Here is an 18,975-nt window from a genome sequence, read left to right on the forward strand (position 1 = left end):
ACCAAATTAATAGTAAATTACATTTTGAGAGACCAAAATAACAATTCGCTCCTATTAAATATAATTAAATTAGGTCATATGGTGACTTAATTTGTAACATTAAACCCAAATTTTATAAATAGCGACTTAGCAATTCAACTTTATATTAATTTGTGTGTTTTGAAGTGCTTTAATTTGCCTCGAAAAACTGTATTTTTTTAATCTAAATTTTACTCTAGATTTCTGTATTGCCTAAAATTAAATTTTTGTTAACAGTCCAATTCTTTATATTTATACATTTCCAGAGTTATTAGTATCATACATCCAGCTTTTTCTTATCTCATTTTCTTAATTCTTTTCTTCATATTTGTCTTTATTTCCTAACATCATTTATGGCTGTAATCACTTTCTCTCCCTTCTTTGATTTTGCTCTATTTTCTTTTTCTGTTTTTGTAAGTAATGGGGAGACCTCAACATAAAGATTCGGCAAGAAAACAAGGTCAAAGAAACATCCACCACAACGGCATAAACAAAAACCAAGGAACAAATTCAAAAATCTTAACCTTCTAACGAATGACCAAACTTAATTAACTCATCCGCAACTTGATATCCTTCCCAAAACACGTGCTTCCACATAAACCATTTATTTCTTTTTCATCCACTCATACATCACAAAAATAAGGCGTACTTATAGATGCATTTTACAGTAGACTATGTTTCCCCTCTACCAGATTCATCGATATACTTTTTTATTTTACATATATTTTATTTTCTCTTCACCATATTTCTTTAACATTTTCCTTTTACCAACAGAGCATTAACAAATTACACTAATAATACCCATGTGATTTATTGATATTACACACACTCCTATGCTTTACAAAAATCTTCCTTATAAGGGATAAAAATTAAGTATGCAAAGTATAATATATTTTTAAATAATTAAGTAGAGCCAGTAAGGAGATAAAAAAATATATCAAAAGAAAATGACAAAATTTATAAGAATGTTTGTGTAATTTACTCTAATAAAAAAATCTTCACATCTAATCTTTAAACTCATCACTGTTATATTTAGAATAATGTTGGACAAACACTCACTATGCTGTTACACGGGGAAGTGAAAGAGAAAAGTGATAAAATATATAGTAGGATAAAATTTATAATGCGATAGATAAAAAAAAATGAAAAGTGTTAATACAGTGTTTAAAATAAATGATAATTTATGTATCATTATTCATATTTAATAGCTAAGGATGTTAGTGTTAAAATATTTGTTGTAATTAATATCAATCAATAATTAAATCGTTAATTATGGATTGTTTTAGATAAATTATAGATAAGATTCATCAGGTGAAGAATTAGATCAATCATCAATAGATAGTTTATTAAAATTCCTACGTTAAGAGATTATAAATTTGATATCTTATTAAACAAATAATTTTTTTTCTTTATGACGGTCTCTCTTGTAGTCACATTTTTTTTAAAGAGTCTCTAAAAAGTAAACAATAACCTCTCAAGATTAGTTAAAGATTTAAATCATCAAGATCTAAATGAAAATTTAGATATGCCTTTGACACCTTCTAGATTTTATTATTATATTCTCATCCTATAATTTGTATATCTATGTGTCAATGTTTTATAATTTTTCATCCGTTAACACATCTATGGACCACCGTAGATGTTCATCTGCCTTAGATGTTATGGTACTTTTAACATTTTTCATATTTAACATTTTCAAAATTATTTTGCATTATAGCGATAAGATGTGGATACACATGGAAGAGCAAAACAAAACGAGTAGAAAAATGTTAAAAGTGCTTGATATTTTGGGGAGAGAGAACTCTAAAGATGTACTGCATGGTTGACATAGTCAAAGTTAGATCTATGTCTTTTCCGACAATTTGGGTCATGAACCCAGGACCCCACAACAACAATCTAACCCAATGGCATTCATTCAGTACACTCGGTGGTAGAGGTAAGTAACATCATGACGTTTCCATGAAGCTAGAATTTAAAGCTGCAAAACAATGAGTCTTCATCACATAAACAGAAAACACAGGTTGTTCACTTCACCAGAGGTTTTTTAGTATAATAACATACCGTCCTCAACAATAGGCCATAGGGGCCTATAACTATCCAAATGGACAGCACAGTTAGCTAAATCAAAAGATTACACAAAAGTAACAGTATCATCCCATTTGAAATGTTGAACTAAAGCAGAAAATGCTAGTAATTAATTTACATTAATTTTATTGAAACCTGAGGAAGGCCATCTCAGAATTGGCCCTTGATGATGCAACCGTAGGGCTGCTATTGTTACTGCTATCAGACAATGAAATAAGGGTTTTCTGCAACACCCCGGATGGAGATGACACCATTGTTCCCAGAGGGCTGTTAGATTCAGCATGTGTAGTGGTGGCTGGTGATGAGGTTGCGTTGGAGGTTGCTTCATTGGTCGTGGCAGTGACTGTGCTTGACCTTAGAACTTCAGCTAGAGGACCCCCAAGTGTTGAACTTGAAGCCACCCAAGGTGCCGGGTTGTGCCAATTTGAGAGAGAGATTTTAGTATCAGTGTGTGTTTTTCCATAAGTCTCCATTAGTCCCAAACCCATGTTAACATTATCAACATCTTCACTCACAGCACCACCCCCCATTGATAGATCAAGAGAAGAGAGGGATAATTTACCAATTGATGCAGCAGAGTTCTTGTTGTTGGTGTTGGCATTGCTTTGAGCTGTTTCTGCATTAGACCAAGCATCAATGAAACCCCTTGGTTTCTCTGGTTGGAGATTTTTCATGGGAACAAGAAGAGGATTCAGGAACAAAGGATGGCGTCTGTTCTGTTGTTCCAGTCCAGAGCTATATAGTGCAAATGAATTCAGATACTGAGACTCGGTGGTATTACAGGAACTAACACTGCTCATTCCAACTTTATTATGCATCAGAGACTGCCATTGGGAGTTAGAAGCATCCAGGGAAATAGGATCTCCATTCAGCATCCACTCCAAACCCCTTCACATTCAATTCAATTCAACTCACCAAATCAGTAACAGAGTAGTGAAGTTACCACATCTTAACACCCAAATAAAGAGAAGCATTTCCTCTGCGACTCTAGTGAAGAATTAAAAAAGAAACTGACTTTTAACACACAACCAAACCAGTAGTTCAAAATTTCAACTGAATTTAATGGAAAGCGAATTAAAACAAAAAGTGGGTAACGCCTTGAAAAATTAGCTTATAGGAAAAAATTAAGTTTTGTTGTGTAGTTTTACTTTTTGTTTTTGACTAACCAAACAAAAGATCCGAGAAGGGAAGAAGAATCCCAAACAAAGACATAGCAAATCCAAACTTGAAACTCACCTGGGTTCCTTATTTGCAGAAACAGAAGCCACGGAGTCAAAACTCGCAGCTTTGAGACCGAAGTTAGCAAGACAGAGGGGAGATTTAAGGTATGGCTGAGTGGTAGTAGACCCAAGAAAATGGGATGAAGATTCACCTTTTCTGGAAGTGGGATTGGAAATAGCCACAGCAACATCAGGTGTAGCAAAGGGATTATTACACTCATGGCGAGCCCTTTTGATTTGGTGGTTGTTATTGTTGTTGTTGATGCTAGTGGGAGTGGTGTTGGTGTTAACTTCCACAGGCTTTCTTGAACGGGGACGGCCTCTATGCATATGGCGCTCGCAGTACTTGTGGTTAGGAGCCACGTCTCTTGAACATCTCCATTTTTTTCCATCTGTTCTTCTGCACCTACCTGGCTCAGGGTCAGTGCTATTTGCCAACCTCAGATTGAAACCACCATCCACTGTGAACATAAAAAGTAATTAAAAAAAATAAAGAATGCAAAGTTAAAGAAAACCCCAAAAGGGACACAGTGATTTGAACAACAAAAGGTAAAGTCTTTGAGACAAATACAACAGTGGTCGAGAGAGAGGAGCAGGCAAAGACACAACAACAACAACAACAACTAAGACACAAACTTTTTAATGTGGGAATGGACTCAAAAGGCAGAAAAGGCACGGGAACATGTTGTTGTTGTCTTGTGTTTGTGCATGAACTATGAGAGAATGAGATGGCTAGAGAAAAATTAGTAATTAACACGCACGAGAAAACAAAGGGTCATACTGCAGGAAGAGCGAGAAGAGGATGTGAGTGAAGTAGGAATGAGGAGATCAGGTGGAACAGGAACTGAAGCCATCATGTACTTGTATATCATAGCCTGCCTTTCAAGCTCCCTCCATTGTGCACTTGTGAAGGGAAACCCCAATGAAGCCGCCATCACACCTGCCGTAACACACAACCAAGACACAACATAAGTATGTTCAGAGTCTCTAGACAGAACAGAACACAGCACAACACACTCTCTCTCTCTCTCTTCTGACCCACCTTTACTTTCTTTTTCTCTAGTAAAAAGATGCAAACTTTGGGCGTATTAGTGGAAAAGATGCAACCAAACCATAATTAATAGCAAGCTTAGTTCAGCATTGAGGGGGGACAAAGTAATTAAAACACAAACCTGAAAAGGGTTCGAAGGCTGTGGTAGTGGTGGTGGGAGAAGTATAAGAAGAAATTTGAAAAGGCTGCAAAGTTCTTACAGGTGCAGCAGGAGCAGCACCACAGCCACCATCAATAGCAGGACCAAGAACAGAAGCACCACTAACAAGGTTTATATGATTAGTGAGAGACATGTAAGTCGTGGGACCATCACCATCGCCATCACCAGCAGCACAGGAAATATCGTTATTATTATCAAAGGGGGATGACAATGGATGGAGGTGATGATTATGATGCCCCATCATGGTCATCCTATTATGGAATAATACTTCAGGGCTCTGCACCTTCACATCCAACCCAAGAACGCTACTACTAGCACTGTTGTTGTTGCTGATGATGTCCCTTCTTTTCCCAACGCCAAATAATTCACCCATAACTCATACTACAAGTAATAAGTAAATTAAATTAAACCACCCACTTAGCTCAAATGGAAAAAAAGAATCACAAAGCAAACTTTTCAGGTAAGGGGAGGAAAGTGCTGCTTATGGCAATGTCTATTTATCTAACAGTAATAGTGAAGATAATAATAACAGATGGTATCCCTCTAGTGCCAGGTGTTGTAATGGAGAAAGGGTGATGGGGTTGATGTGGGATTTATGATTGAGTTATGGGTTGCCGCCATTCTCGGCCTTTGCTTTGCTTCCATGCTTCCAACATTCGCACCACACGCTAGCAGACAAATTAGTAGAAAAAGTGACCCTTTTTTGTTTCTTTCTTTTTCACTCTGAAGTTTTTATCTCTCATCATTATTGTGGTATGGCTAAACCCCGCTCGAGATACTCATTGAGTTTATTGGAAAGGAAGAGCAGAAGATAGATAACAGAACGTACACGCAGACACACTTTGGGCACTACACTCCCTGTAACGGCCACCGTTTTTGTTTTTTTTTTTTTAAAGTTACACCATACGTACACCAGTCATTCCTTCTGCTTTGCTCACTCTGCCACAAGTAAAATAACACCCTTCCTCTCTGCATCTTTACTACAAAAATTATACATTTTACTTTTAATTAATTATAATATTTAAGGATTCATTCATTTTATTGAAGATTACTTTTGGCCAAAAAAATATATAATCATGTTTAATGGTTTTTTACGTTTAAATTTATTTTTTTTATTTACAAGACTTAATTTGATATTTTACTTAAAATTATTGAATCTAATTTCACTTATATATAAACTAAGTATTTAAAAATATAAACATATTTTCCATAAAAAGTAAACATATAATTTCAATAAAAAAAATAATATGTTTGATTATATTAAGCAAATTATATGATTTTGACAAATCTCAATAAATAAAAAGATGAATCATAATTTAAGTCATCAAAAAAATTTAATCATATAATTAGGATTCATTTTTCTCATATTTTTCATCTTTTGATTGTCTTTTAAAAAATAGTTATCACTTTTAGACAGCGTTCGTTTCTGAGGAAAGAAAAGAGCTGGAAGTTATTGCATCGATGAAAAACGTGAAAAGTAGGACTTCCATGTGTTCGGAAGGAGTAAAATCATCGACGAAAGTTATTGAAAAATGGAGGGTCCCACGCATTTCAATTTCACTCCAAAAATGAGGCGAAATGTGATCAAAGTCTACAAGAAGCTCGTGACTTCAACCTGTTTCTAAAATTACCCTTATCTCATGTTGTGTGCATGCGTTATGGAATGTGTTGGCATAATCGATTTTGCTGATAGCAACAAGGAATACGTGACCAAAATCAAATACTGTGTTAGGAAAATTGAATTGGAGTTAGCAAAATTTTGTTACAAAATCGAATATGAAATTATACATTTAAAATTGAAATTGTCCATTCTCTGTCACTTCAAATAATGAACAATTTCACTTTTTATTTTTTTCATTCCTTATACTTTTATTCATCTTTTTTCTTCTCAATCAAACACCAGCTTAGATTCTCTAATTATTATTAACACCGTTAATTAATTAAAATGAAAAAAGAGTTGAATGTATCACATTTGACACATTTTATAAATTAAAAAAAAATACTTTTTAGATATTAAAAGTGAACAATTTCCTCCCCATGCCATATATAACTCCATGATACAATGGCAGAAAATAATGTAGTGTTCAAAGATTTTGGGGAAGCCACAACGTTCTGCTTTTCCGTGTATATTAGACACGTTCCCGTTGACAGCAATTATACAAGAGTGAGCAAGACACGAGTTCTAAGGTCATAGTTCTACACTTCTACTGCATTCCATTTTCCATATATATATATATATATATATATATATATATATATATATATATATATATATATATATATATATATATATATATATATTAAAAGATTTCTATATATAAAAAAAAGACAATAATCAACCATGCTAGGTGAGCATTCTCCGACATTCTTGCTACAAATGTCACTCTCCCTCCTTTGCCCTAATAATAAACATGTTCGTATAGCTAGGTGAAGTCTATGTCTAATGTTTGACTTTCGAATTCATTATTTTGTTCTTGAAACACTTGCTAGCATGGTGACAGGGGACAGCCACATGGGTTATCATGAACTATAGATAATTACATTGGTACAAATTAAATCATGTATAAAAAGTTATATAATAGACCTAAAGAAAAATAAAAAAATAAAGGAAGAAAATGAGTGAGATAATGATAAACGAAAAGAGATCAAGTGAAAAATATTATTATAAAAAATATGCATGAATTAATTTGTTGTATGCCTAAGTGATCTCTAACTATAAAATATTATCTTAGAGTGTGCAGAAGTGTATTGAATATGGTAAATGATATCTTATGTAATCAATCAATTGCGTTGAGAATGTTGTAACTTAAAATGAATATTGATAAAGTTAATTTTGAATAGAAATGATTTTGTAAAATTAATTATGGTTAAAGTTGATTTTGAAAATACAACATTTATAAAAAAAATTGCTTTAATTATACCTTTTATTTAAGCAATTGTTTTTTAATATATTATTTTTAAGGATGAAACTTATATACAATTACTTGGATGTTGCTAGTATTTTTCTCTAATTAGATTTGAAATTTCATTTTGGTAAGGCATAATAAAAGTTTGTATTAAAAAGTTAAATGAATAGTAAAAATAAAATTCCAATTCTAATTTATGTCTACATTTTGTCCTATTTTTATTTTTTTAATCCCATTTTAGTTATAATCCCATGCATATCACGGGTGTAAATGCTAGTTTTTTTTTTAACCCAAGGTGTAAACACTAGTTAACATTCCAAATTAAATGACCGTGTTATATTATTGCTGAGCATGAGATCCATGCCATTATTAGTAGTAGTATTTAGGTACCGATAAGTGTTTCGAATTTGAGTCCAAACAGATAATCTGGTCGTTAAACAATTTAATTACCATTTATGTACAACAATTTACAAAAGAACCTATTTCGTTTCAAAATGCTAATCCTCCTGAAAGTCCTTTCTGTTTTTGTTTAATCTTTTTGAGCAATAACGGAGGAAAGAAAATACAATCATGCACTTGTTATTCTGGCTGGATCAGTGGCACTTTTTGTGACCCTGATCTTGTTTCTTCCCTTTAATTTATAAAAATATTTGGCTGTTCAAAATAAAATAAAATACAATACAATCATGCTCTGCCAAGCTTGTAATATCATTCCGGCCACTGAATGGGTACCTATGAAATATGTTGCTTGGAGTACGCATTTGAATCAGCATATATATGTTAACTTAATTTAGAGTATTTTTAATTGTATATAACTGATTTTTGTTAAAATTGGTTTAAACTGAAGTATTTCGTGTTTGAAAGTTTTCTATTTCAATAATAAGTTTGATAAATAAATAAAAATGTTAAAAGTAACACAAAAGTTTTCTTTTTAATTTTAAAGATGCATAATTTTTAAATTATTATCACAGAGTTGAAAATAGCTAAACAATATTTCTTTCTAACAAAATTAATGTTAATTTAGTTTGACTTGCACACACTCAAATAAATGTTGTTCCAAACACTTAAGATGATCAATAATTGAATATTGCAGTGACCCCATTCAGGTAGGTAAAGATATAAAGTGAGGGAAGCCGAAGTGCCCTCTTTCTTTCTCATCATCTTTAAAACCAAAAGTACTTTGTCCTAATTTCGGGCTGCAAGTTTTGTTAAAAACATTTTGGCTTCTCGAGGGGCTTGTTTGGCCATACTCAGTCAAAAGTGAAGGACAATATACACAAGAGCCAAACAAATTATCCGCCATTATATATGATGAGCGTCATATTTTGAAACTAAGTCTTGAATCTTGAATGTCAGTGGCATTTCATTAAACAAGTTGCCCCACACATGACCTTTCCCCTTAAACTTGTTCTTCACCTTCTAACGAATCTTCACATGGCTTGTTTTCCTGAATAATCATGTACAATTGTCAAATCCATATAAGAAAAAAACAACGATGTTATTTAATACTAATGTCCTTATACGATAAGAGACAGAAAATAAATAGTAGTAACTCTTTTTTTTAATGTCGCTATATGTTTCGACGGATTTTTTTAACATATGAAAAGAAAAAAGTTGAAGTTTATTAAAAATTAGAACAAAATTTTGTAGATTTCATTCTTTTGCTTAATGAATATTATTCATGATTTTGTAGCTTTCAGTTAATTTTAACTAATAGTAATAGGTACGTAAGAAGAAGAAAAAAAGACATCTCCAATGGAGATTTGTCTACTGATTAAAAGCAACTAAGTATAAAATAAAATATTAAATCTCCAAAAAAAAAACACAGAAAATTATATATTTAAAAATAAGAAAGAGAATATTTAATATTTAAATTACACAAAATATGTTAGAGATGCTCTAAAAAAAAGTTTTCTGATATACTAATCTCTAGTATATCGGATAATAAAAAATATTAGGACATCTCCAATGTATATCTTCGCACTCATATTTCGAGTAATTTAATATTACATTTTCTCTTTTCTTATTTTAAAATATACAATTTTCTATTTTAACAGATAAAAATGTACCATACTTTCACCATTTTTAAATTTTGTATAAAAAAAATATAATAATTTAATTATATTGTGGAACAATATTTGACTTTAAAAATCTTTTACTCATATATTTGTGCATTTGTTTTCTTATATTTTCTAAATTATTTTTTATCATAATTTTTTTCTCTATTACTTATCTTTTCTAGCTTTTAATATACAACAAACAACAAATTTGTTACTCCCGAAGCATCTACTTGCTAAATAAAATGGCCATAATAAATAGATGGAAAATGAAATACAAATTATGAGGAAGTATAGGATGAATACTTCTAAGTGATCTTTGGTGGACCACTTTCACCGGTCTTCATATTAAGTTTATTGTGTACCTTTTCACATCAACACTCTGTACGCTTCCTCCCGGAGTCTCTCAGTCTCACGGCGCCACTATCTGCCACGCGCCGTTGTCATCAGTGATTTCTCTGGCGCCGACACCATAATCAAATTCACCAATCAACACAAAATGCATCTCAAGCTTTTCCAATCAGCTTTGTTATAACCAAATCGTCATAAAAATCAAGAAGCGGGAATAAAAACATGGATTCAATGATGAAATGATCACAAATCTAAAAAAAAAGATATGAAACACACATCCTCTTCCTCTTCGTGTGGTTTTACGAAGTCGAGGGAAATTGGAAATTTGGCAGAGTAGTGTGTGCTGAGTGAGAGATGACCGTGGAGAGAGAAACTATAAGATACGGAGGGTGTAGCGTATTAAGATGAAGACAAGATTAATCCAACAGTTACTAATTATGGTCCATTGCAGACCTCATGAGAGCCTTTTTCACGCTAGAAGTTGTCACAAATTAAACTACTTAACCTATACTTTAGTTGAAGAGATGATAAGAGATAAAGAAATGACTGAGAATAGGTAAGAAAAGTATAATAAATTTCTACTTTTAAAAATATTTTTCAGTTTGTTCCCTCCGCCCAAACAATAAAAATCACCTTCCTCTTTCTTCTAATTTTTCTGCAACCAAACCGAGATTTAGATATTTTTTATTACATTAAAAATACACGATGAAACAGAAATCGTAACAAAGTGATTTTTCATTACCCCAATCTTTATTCAATCATCAATACTAGTGAGAGAGAGAGAAAAAAGAATAGAATATAAATAAAATAAGCTACGAAAGATAAATAGAAATAAAATATATCAGTGGAAAAATTTTAAAAAATATATCTAAAAATCATTACTCAAACGGTAGAGGAAAGGAAAAAAACTTTATATTTTCACTCTTTTTTAATAAAATCTTTTGACAATATTTATTGTGATATTTTTTTTAACTTATATAAGTAATTATTGAAATACAAATGTTGGGTAAAGTTCTAGATGAGTAGGAATGAGAAGGTTAAATATCATAAGAGATGATAAAGCCCAAAAATTTTAAATCTTAAGATTTTGTATCAAAGTATAGTGTCAAATTCACTTGTAGTTGTTTTTGGTCCATTAGTGCTAATCTCCTTGGTATTTATTCCCCTTAGAGGCACAATAATTGATATTAGAGTCGGACTTGACTTGCTGAGTGGAATGATGGTGGATCCTTGACTTAAGGATCTCTTGTATCAAAAGTCTTCTTAATGATGAGTTCAAGCGACGTGTCCCATGAGTGGAGCGACGATGCAAATATCTAAAGTATGTGGACTCCAATGACCAATGATCGTGAATGAATTTTAAGATTTTGAGTTAAAGTTTTGATGTCAAATTTATTTATGTAATTACTCATAACTCATTGGAATAAATCTCCTTAATGTTTATCCCCTTCAAACACCTAAATAATCATATTTTATCATATTAAATGTATAACATTTGATATGATAAAGTTAATTACAAACTGTTATATTAATTATTTTTTAGTTACATGTGTTTTTATGAAAGATAATTTTATTTAAATTAAATATGATTAGTGATAAAGCTTTCCACAAAATAATTAACGGACTCAAATTTAATACAACTGATTAAACTAAAATAATATCGTATCGATTTGTATTTTCATTTAACTTTATATTCATTAAATATTATATATAAATGTAATATTTAATATTACGAATAATTGAATACATTACTGTATCATTTAAACATACCATTAACTCTTTATTTTCAAAAGTCAATTATTTTATTTCTCCTTAATTTTGAAAAATATAGTATAACATTGTTATTGCTCCCGTCTTATGATTCAAGTAAAGAACAATGAAATGAAATGGGAAATGGAGGATAAAATCATATTTTTTAAACACCTAAAAAATATTTTTATTTATATTATTTTTTTCACTTTTATTTCTTATCATGCGTTAATTAGGGCATATTGAGTGAGTGTTTATTTATAATTTTTCAAACTAAAAAGGCAAAAGTGGTACACAGCTGTAGAATACAAGAGGGCTGTCTCCATCAGTAGCTGCAATGACAGCAACCCAACAACCTCTGTTCTCATTTACTACTTTTCTTCCCTACCATCCCCAATTTGCAAACCGTGCGTGAATTTCACTCAAAAAATGTTGCATCCCAATTTACTTTTCTCTCGTCTTCTAATCCGTTGACACTTGACAGTAAGTATCCTTCACGTGCACACAAACCCAATGGAATTACCATCAACCATTAACAAGCTTAATGGAATTCTTATCCTCCAACCTTTCCTAATCCGCAATGCTATTTGTCTTTATTGGTCATTTATGATTCTTGAGTACGAGAAAATTGCTTTTCCTCCAACCTCACTTTGCCCAGGCTTTGAAAGAAAGGGTACAAATATGTAATCATCACATACCATCTTTGGACATTGATTCGCTTCTTGGTATTAAGTACTACTACCTTGTACTATCACCGTTCCTATTTGTAAAATCTAATTAATTCAAATAAAAAAAAAGTGATTAATTTAATTAATAACAATAAATCTTTTCTAGATTTATATGCTTTTCTAAAAGTATTATTGTTATTAATATTTTTCTCTCTCTTAAATACATGTTAATATAATATTTTTCTTATTTAATTAGGAGTATTTTAATCTAAAAATAATTAATACATGAAATAATATGAATTGAATCTTATATAAAAGAATAAATAAATTTCAAAGTTGGATCTTATAAATATAAACTAAGGTATTTTCTTAATTATATTATAATTGTTGTGTAAGAGAAAAAATTATCTAAAAATAATCGTCATGTTAATTTTTTAATGTAACATTAATTACTTTTTTATTTATATCATTTATAATATTAATGATGGATAACAAAATCGATAAATAAATTAATGATGATATAAAATTAATTTATAAAATTACTATTATCTTTTATTTATTTATTATTATTATTGGTATGTGTAAAACAACTTAGAAGAAATGTTCTGTTGGGACAAAGAGAGTGGTATTTAATAATATTTAATATAATACTTCATTTATTTTAAAATAAATTTCACATTTGAAAAAAAATAAAAATAAATGTTATGTGAACTTTTTAATATAATATTAAGATTAAATTACTTATTTGGTTTCTATAGTTTCACGATTCTTATCTTTTTTGTCCCTATAATTTGAAAGTGGTTTGTTTAGTTCATATAGTTTACATTTTAATTCTCTTTTAATCCCTATAATTTTGATAGTGGTTTTTTTAGTCCTTATAATTTATATTTTAATTCTCTTTCAATCCCTATAATTTGAAAGTGATTTTTTTAGTCCTTATAAATTATATTTTAATTTCATTTTAGTCCTTACCATCTGATGAGTAATATTATCAATTACAATTAACTATAAAAATATTAGTAGATAATTCATAACTAATTTATCGTAACATAATTTACAATAAAAAATTTATAATTTATAACTAATTTATAGCTAATTATTTTTATATTTTTATTAGTAAATACTAAAAGATAATTAAAATACAAATTATAGGACTAAAAATATCACTTTCAAATTATAGGGACTAAAAGAAAATTAAAATATAAAATATAAGGATTAAAAGGTAATTTAAATACAAATTATAAGGATTAAAAATATCATTTTTAAACTATAAGGACTAAGAGAATTAAAATATAAATTATAGGAACTAAAAAAACTACTTTCAACCTACAAACTAAAAACGCAAGAATTGATGAAATAAATAATTTAACCTAATATTAATTGCGTAAAATTGTCACTATCTTTCATTAATTTATTTGTTTTCTTGATTTGTATAAAATAACTTAAGATACGACAATTATTTTGAAACCAAAGAAATATTGCTAAAAAATTAAATATTTTATTTTATTTAAAATTTCATGTTTTTAAATAGTGTTTAAATCCTCTAGAAAACTAATAATTAAAATACTAACCAAATAGAAAGGAATTTTAAATGAAAACAACAAATAAATAAAAGTCAAATAATATTTACTTTCTCCATACCAAAATTGTTATGGCTTAATGTTAATACACACAATTTTTAAAAAAATATTTAATATCACTCACAAACTTCATATTCAATCTAAAATATCCTCATTTATAATACAAAATATTCATATTGTGCAAAAGGCTACGACAAACACCTCTGGCTGGCGTCAACCGTGGAGTAGGGTGGGCCGGTGGGGGGATTAGGGGTTTGATGCAAGAAAGAAAGTGAAGAAACCACTGGAACACAACCAAACACCAACGACTATATATGATCATGTAATGCTAAGTAGGCGTCAGAAAAATAATGACTAATGCTTTTTTGAGAAAATAGTATATTCATTTATAGTGTAAAATTATATTTTATTTAATTATAAATTATTATTTATAATAAATTTAGAATTGAATGACTATATATTATTACTATAAAAAATTTGTATTATCAATTAATTAAAATTTTATTAGTACTACTTTTAAACGAACTACAAATTATTAAATAAATAATTATTTTAAAATTAATAAATTTGTCATATATAATTATTTGTAATTGATTTATTAAAAAAATTGTTAAATATGTGATTAGGTAATAATGTGACGTTATTTCATGCCGTTAATAAACAATTGATTTTCTTATGAATTTATTTACTTTTATAATAATTATGTAAGTTATATTTTTATAGTAACTTTAATTAACTAACAAAATTTAAAAACTTTTATATTAAGGATACATAAAAACTAATCTCCTACTTGTTTTTCTCCTTTTTCTATAGAGAGGGCCTAAAACAAGTAGTACACGTGTTATAGATTGAGAAACAAATGAATGAAAACAATAAATAGGGCACGGCATGGGCTGCTAGGGATGTGTATGTGGTATGTCATCACATCTGTTTTTTTTGGTCCGTTGTCGTTTCTAAAGCTACCACCGATAAGGAAACACCGACTTAGCAATGATTTTTCTATTTGAATTGTTTTTCTTTTCCTTTTTGATAATTTAGAATTTGCCTTTCTCCCCATATCTATTTCTATCTTCTCATCAACATGCAATGGATGCGGATCACCACTTCTTTCTTTCTATCTCCAACACATGGACCACTCCCACATGGTCCCATCCACATACCTTGTTTGTTTTCCTAGGAAAATGGATTAATATTCTTTGCCTTCCCAATGTATATAACGTAAAAAAGTGTTGAAATGATTTCTTGCCTTTCTTTTCCGACTTCATTGTTTTATGTTGTAGATATCTTGAACATTTATATGGATATTTTAGTTTTAAAAATTATTAATATAAAACAAATGTATTTTAAGAAAGTGTCGGAATTTATAAATAAAATGTTAAAAAAATGAAATTTGATAATTTTTATTGATATGTAACGGTGAATAAATACAAGATCGTTTTTAGCATTTTTTTATGATTATTGATAATAAAATATCAAAATAAAATCACAAATAAAAAAGATATAGAGAGGTCTAGATCAATTACAATTTAAATTCAAATCATATCTAATCCCTATAATTAATGGATTCTAATACCCCTCTCAAGTTGGTACATGAATGTCACTAATTTCCAACTTTTCAAGAGAATTACTAAGGACTTTTAAATCTCCATGTAAAAAAAAAGTATTTTTTACATCGAATTGAAGAAGTGACCAATCTTGATTTACTATTAATGATAATAATACCATGACTGTATTGAGCTTTGTAACTAGTGTAAAGGTTTCTTGGTAATCAACCCCAAAGGATTAAGTGTAACCTCAACGCCTAAGACCTCTTATCTTGTTCTCTGCATTTAGGGTCCATTCAGTTTAACTTGTACCATTAAAACGCTCATGTGTAAGGATTGAAAACAAATCTTGCATATGTGGAACAAAATATGATTTATTTGACCTATTTTTTATTTTCATACTTAGAGGTTAATCTCTAATCCTTAAAGAAAAGAGGTAATTGGAGTTGACTCTATAACATGTTAAGAAAATAGAATCCAATAATTTTTATTGAATTCAAATCATATCTAATTCCTTTAATTAATGAATTCTAACATAAAATATATATATATATATATATATATATATATATATATATATATATATATATATATATATATATATATATAGTTAATTGACAATTGATTGATTTTAAATAATTAATTTATAAATAATATATATCAAATAAGTAAAGTGTGGTTTTTATGTCTCTTGTTCGATACGCATGTTTCTCTGTAAAAATAAAATAAAATTTATTATATAGTGTTGGTTGTCCATTTGTTGACGTTACGGGTTGATTACTTACCTTTCAAGCTATCTTAAGACTTGAGGAGCAAAACAAAAATCAAACATTGGCCTTGGAACATAAATCTCGTGGCTCTTTTTTTTATTTTTTAACTACAAATGTGATCATAACTAAAAGCCTCTAGTAAAAGAAACTTGAGTCATATAAGCTCTTAGAGTATTCATAATTAATGAAGTCAGAAAGTTAATTCATAAACATGATAATCATCTTCACTTGGCGGATTAATATGTCTCAACCAATTTTAAATCGAATCAGCTCTTATTTTCCTAAAACCTCTCAACCAGATCGGCATATGGCTTTCATTCTGCGACAAGGATCGAACTCTCGCCCAAAATAGCAGTTTAGCCACATAAGAAGGCACCTACCTAGTTACGAAGAATGATGCTAATAATTAATAATTTTAACTATATTTATTGTGAAGATAACAAATAACATAAAAAAATACATGCATAATAATATATTAAATTAATTTAAAAGTAAAAGGTAAAATATTGATCGTGATATACATACCACATAAAAATAAAATTCAGAAGAATTCATTTAATTGCCACTGAATATTATTATGAGCTAGGTTAGTTTAAGAAATTAGAAACACTATAATAACATATTTTTATTCTTGTAATAAAAATATTTTTTATCATTAACAAAATATAAAATTAGTTATGTATTATACTTTTTGATTTGAAAAAAATATTTTTATTTAATTATGTATTATACTTAGTTTATACATGAAAAACTAATATTATAAAAAGTAATTTTTTTATTTATATACTTGCAAAAATACTACATAAATGACATTAAAAATATTTTTTTTTCATAATTTCATTTCACTATTTTATTTTTATTATTTTAAAATATATTTTACAAACAGTAATAACTAAAGATATATTTCATTATTTATTTGTTTTAATATTAATTCATTGTTATTTGTTTTTTCTTTATTGTTAAATATGCATTCATGTTTATGTAATATTTTTTTATATTTTTTATTTGTTAATAAAAAATTAACTTTTACTAGTTTATGTGTTTGGATTTTTGTAGTCAACGATTGAATTTTAAAATAATTTTTATGAAGTCTTGTATAAATTAGCACCGAAATTTGACTTTAGATTCATAAACTAATGTAAAAATCAATATTTTATCAATTCAGAGTTTTATAAAAGTCAGAATTGGTAGGCCTTTTATATACTAACATAATTTTTTTACACACTAATTTCATATTAAAAATAAAACGTATAAAAATAGTTATTCATTTTTATTTGAGAGCAAAGTGTCTAGAATAACCATTACCCACTTTATATCAAGATTAATCAACCAAGTGGTTAAATATATCTTTTTCTATAAATGCAACCATTCACTATAAACTTTGTTTTACTTTCCCCACTCAAAATATGAAACCAAAGATTTCAATGTAATTATAAATTGTTATGTAAAATAAATTTAAAATTTTTATAACTATCTAAAAATTTATATCCAAAATAATATATATAAGAGAAAATAATTTTCTGTCAGATATTTATCTACACGCTTCATGGTTAAAATAATTGATTATCAGTATGATTATTTATATTAATAATTAATAATATATGAAAATTAAACTCTATGTCATTATTATTAACTTTTAAGTTCCACTTTGCTACATCTAGTTTATGTTACTTATCCATTTTTTTTTATAATTTTATTGAAGTATCTTGCTAATGGGTCTGATTGGAGAATTTATTTTAATTTTACTTGGTTTATAAAGGAGTTTTACTTTTTTAAAACTCAATAAGAGAGGCCCAAAATAATGTAGTTCTCAAATGGTAGAGACGGTAGTAGTACTATAACAGGCCACTTGATTGAATAAGCACTTGCTTCAATTTGAAATGGGTTGGACAAGACTATCAATCAATTGTGATAAAACATGGTCTGCTCCCCACTCATGTTACTCGTCGTCTCATTCAGTTAATTCAACATAAGAGTTGAAATGGGCTCATTTCCCTTGGACTTATTTCATTGGATTCTTCCATGCATTCAAATTATTCTAAAGTCATATTTGGAGGTTGGGGTGTAGTGTACATGTAACTTTAAGCCCTAATTATCAGGTTAGTTATTTTATTTTTCTTCTCTATATATAAACTAGGAGAAAAGGGAGATATTATGTGTCTCTATTTTTTTTTTATAAAAAAAGTGGAAGTAAAAGAAAGAAATGAAGTTAAATAAAATATGAGAGTAGTATTATGTGGTAATCAGTAATTACTTAATGAAAATCACGGAAAAAAAATGTCTAACAAAAAGTGTACAAAAAAGTAGATATTTTTAATATAATAGTTGTAGATTTGAATAACTTTTTTGCATGAGTGTTTTTAAGAGTTATTATTAACCGAGATAAGTTTTAGGAGTTCTTGAAAAAAAATATTTTCAAGAATTTTTCTTAACATTTTATGTCTATCAATTTATTCTTTTCATCTTTATTTTTAAATTGAACTTAAATGTTTTATTAAAAAAATTATCAATAGTTAAAAATAACTTTGAATCACAATATAAATTATTTATCACAAATTTAAAATAAAATTTATATGTTTAAAAATATTTATTTATTACAAATTTTAATTATAATATAATTAATACATCCCAAAATATTTATTTATCATAAAAGTTAGTTAGAATTCTATAGTATAGACAAAAAGTAAACAAAATAAATAACAAATATTTATTTATTATAAATTTAAGTTAAACTCTGGTAGTGAAGATTGAAATAAAATTACTGATATTCAAAAATTGGAGACTAAATGTCTTTATTTTAAGATTATAGTAGATCA

At 28.5% G+C, this 18,975-nt stretch overlaps 1 protein-coding gene and 1 long non-coding RNA gene across 2 annotated transcripts; both read right to left on the bottom strand.

Annotated features, from left to right (window-relative positions):
* Positions 1 to 1,777: 1,777 nt before the first annotated feature.
* GRF4 (growth-regulating factor) lies at positions 1,778 to 5,266 on the bottom strand. The gene is made up of 5 exons (XM_006578811.4): positions 4,496 to 5,266; positions 4,105 to 4,263; positions 3,340 to 3,784; positions 2,239 to 2,991; positions 1,778 to 1,996 (listed from the first exon to the last, which is right to left on the bottom strand). The coding sequence occupies exons 1-5, from the start codon at positions 4,905 to 4,907 to the stop codon at positions 1,984 to 1,986; spliced, it is 1,782 nt and encodes a 593-aa protein (XP_006578874.1). The 5' UTR covers positions 4,908 to 5,266; the 3' UTR covers positions 1,778 to 1,983.
* A 3,458-nt stretch (positions 5,267 to 8,724) lies between these two features.
* LOC102665024 (uncharacterized) lies at positions 8,725 to 10,486 on the bottom strand. The gene is made up of 2 exons (XR_414098.4): positions 9,863 to 10,486; positions 8,725 to 8,887 (listed from the first exon to the last, which is right to left on the bottom strand). It is a non-coding gene; the product is annotated as an uncharacterized lncRNA (long non-coding RNA).
* Between the last annotated feature and the right edge of the window lie 8,489 nt (positions 10,487 to 18,975).

This window comes from Glycine max, chromosome 4, assembly GCF_000004515.6.
Source record: "Glycine max cultivar Williams 82 chromosome 4, Glycine_max_v4.0, whole genome shotgun sequence".
Taxonomy (NCBI): Eukaryota; Viridiplantae; Streptophyta; class Magnoliopsida; order Fabales; family Fabaceae; genus Glycine; species Glycine max.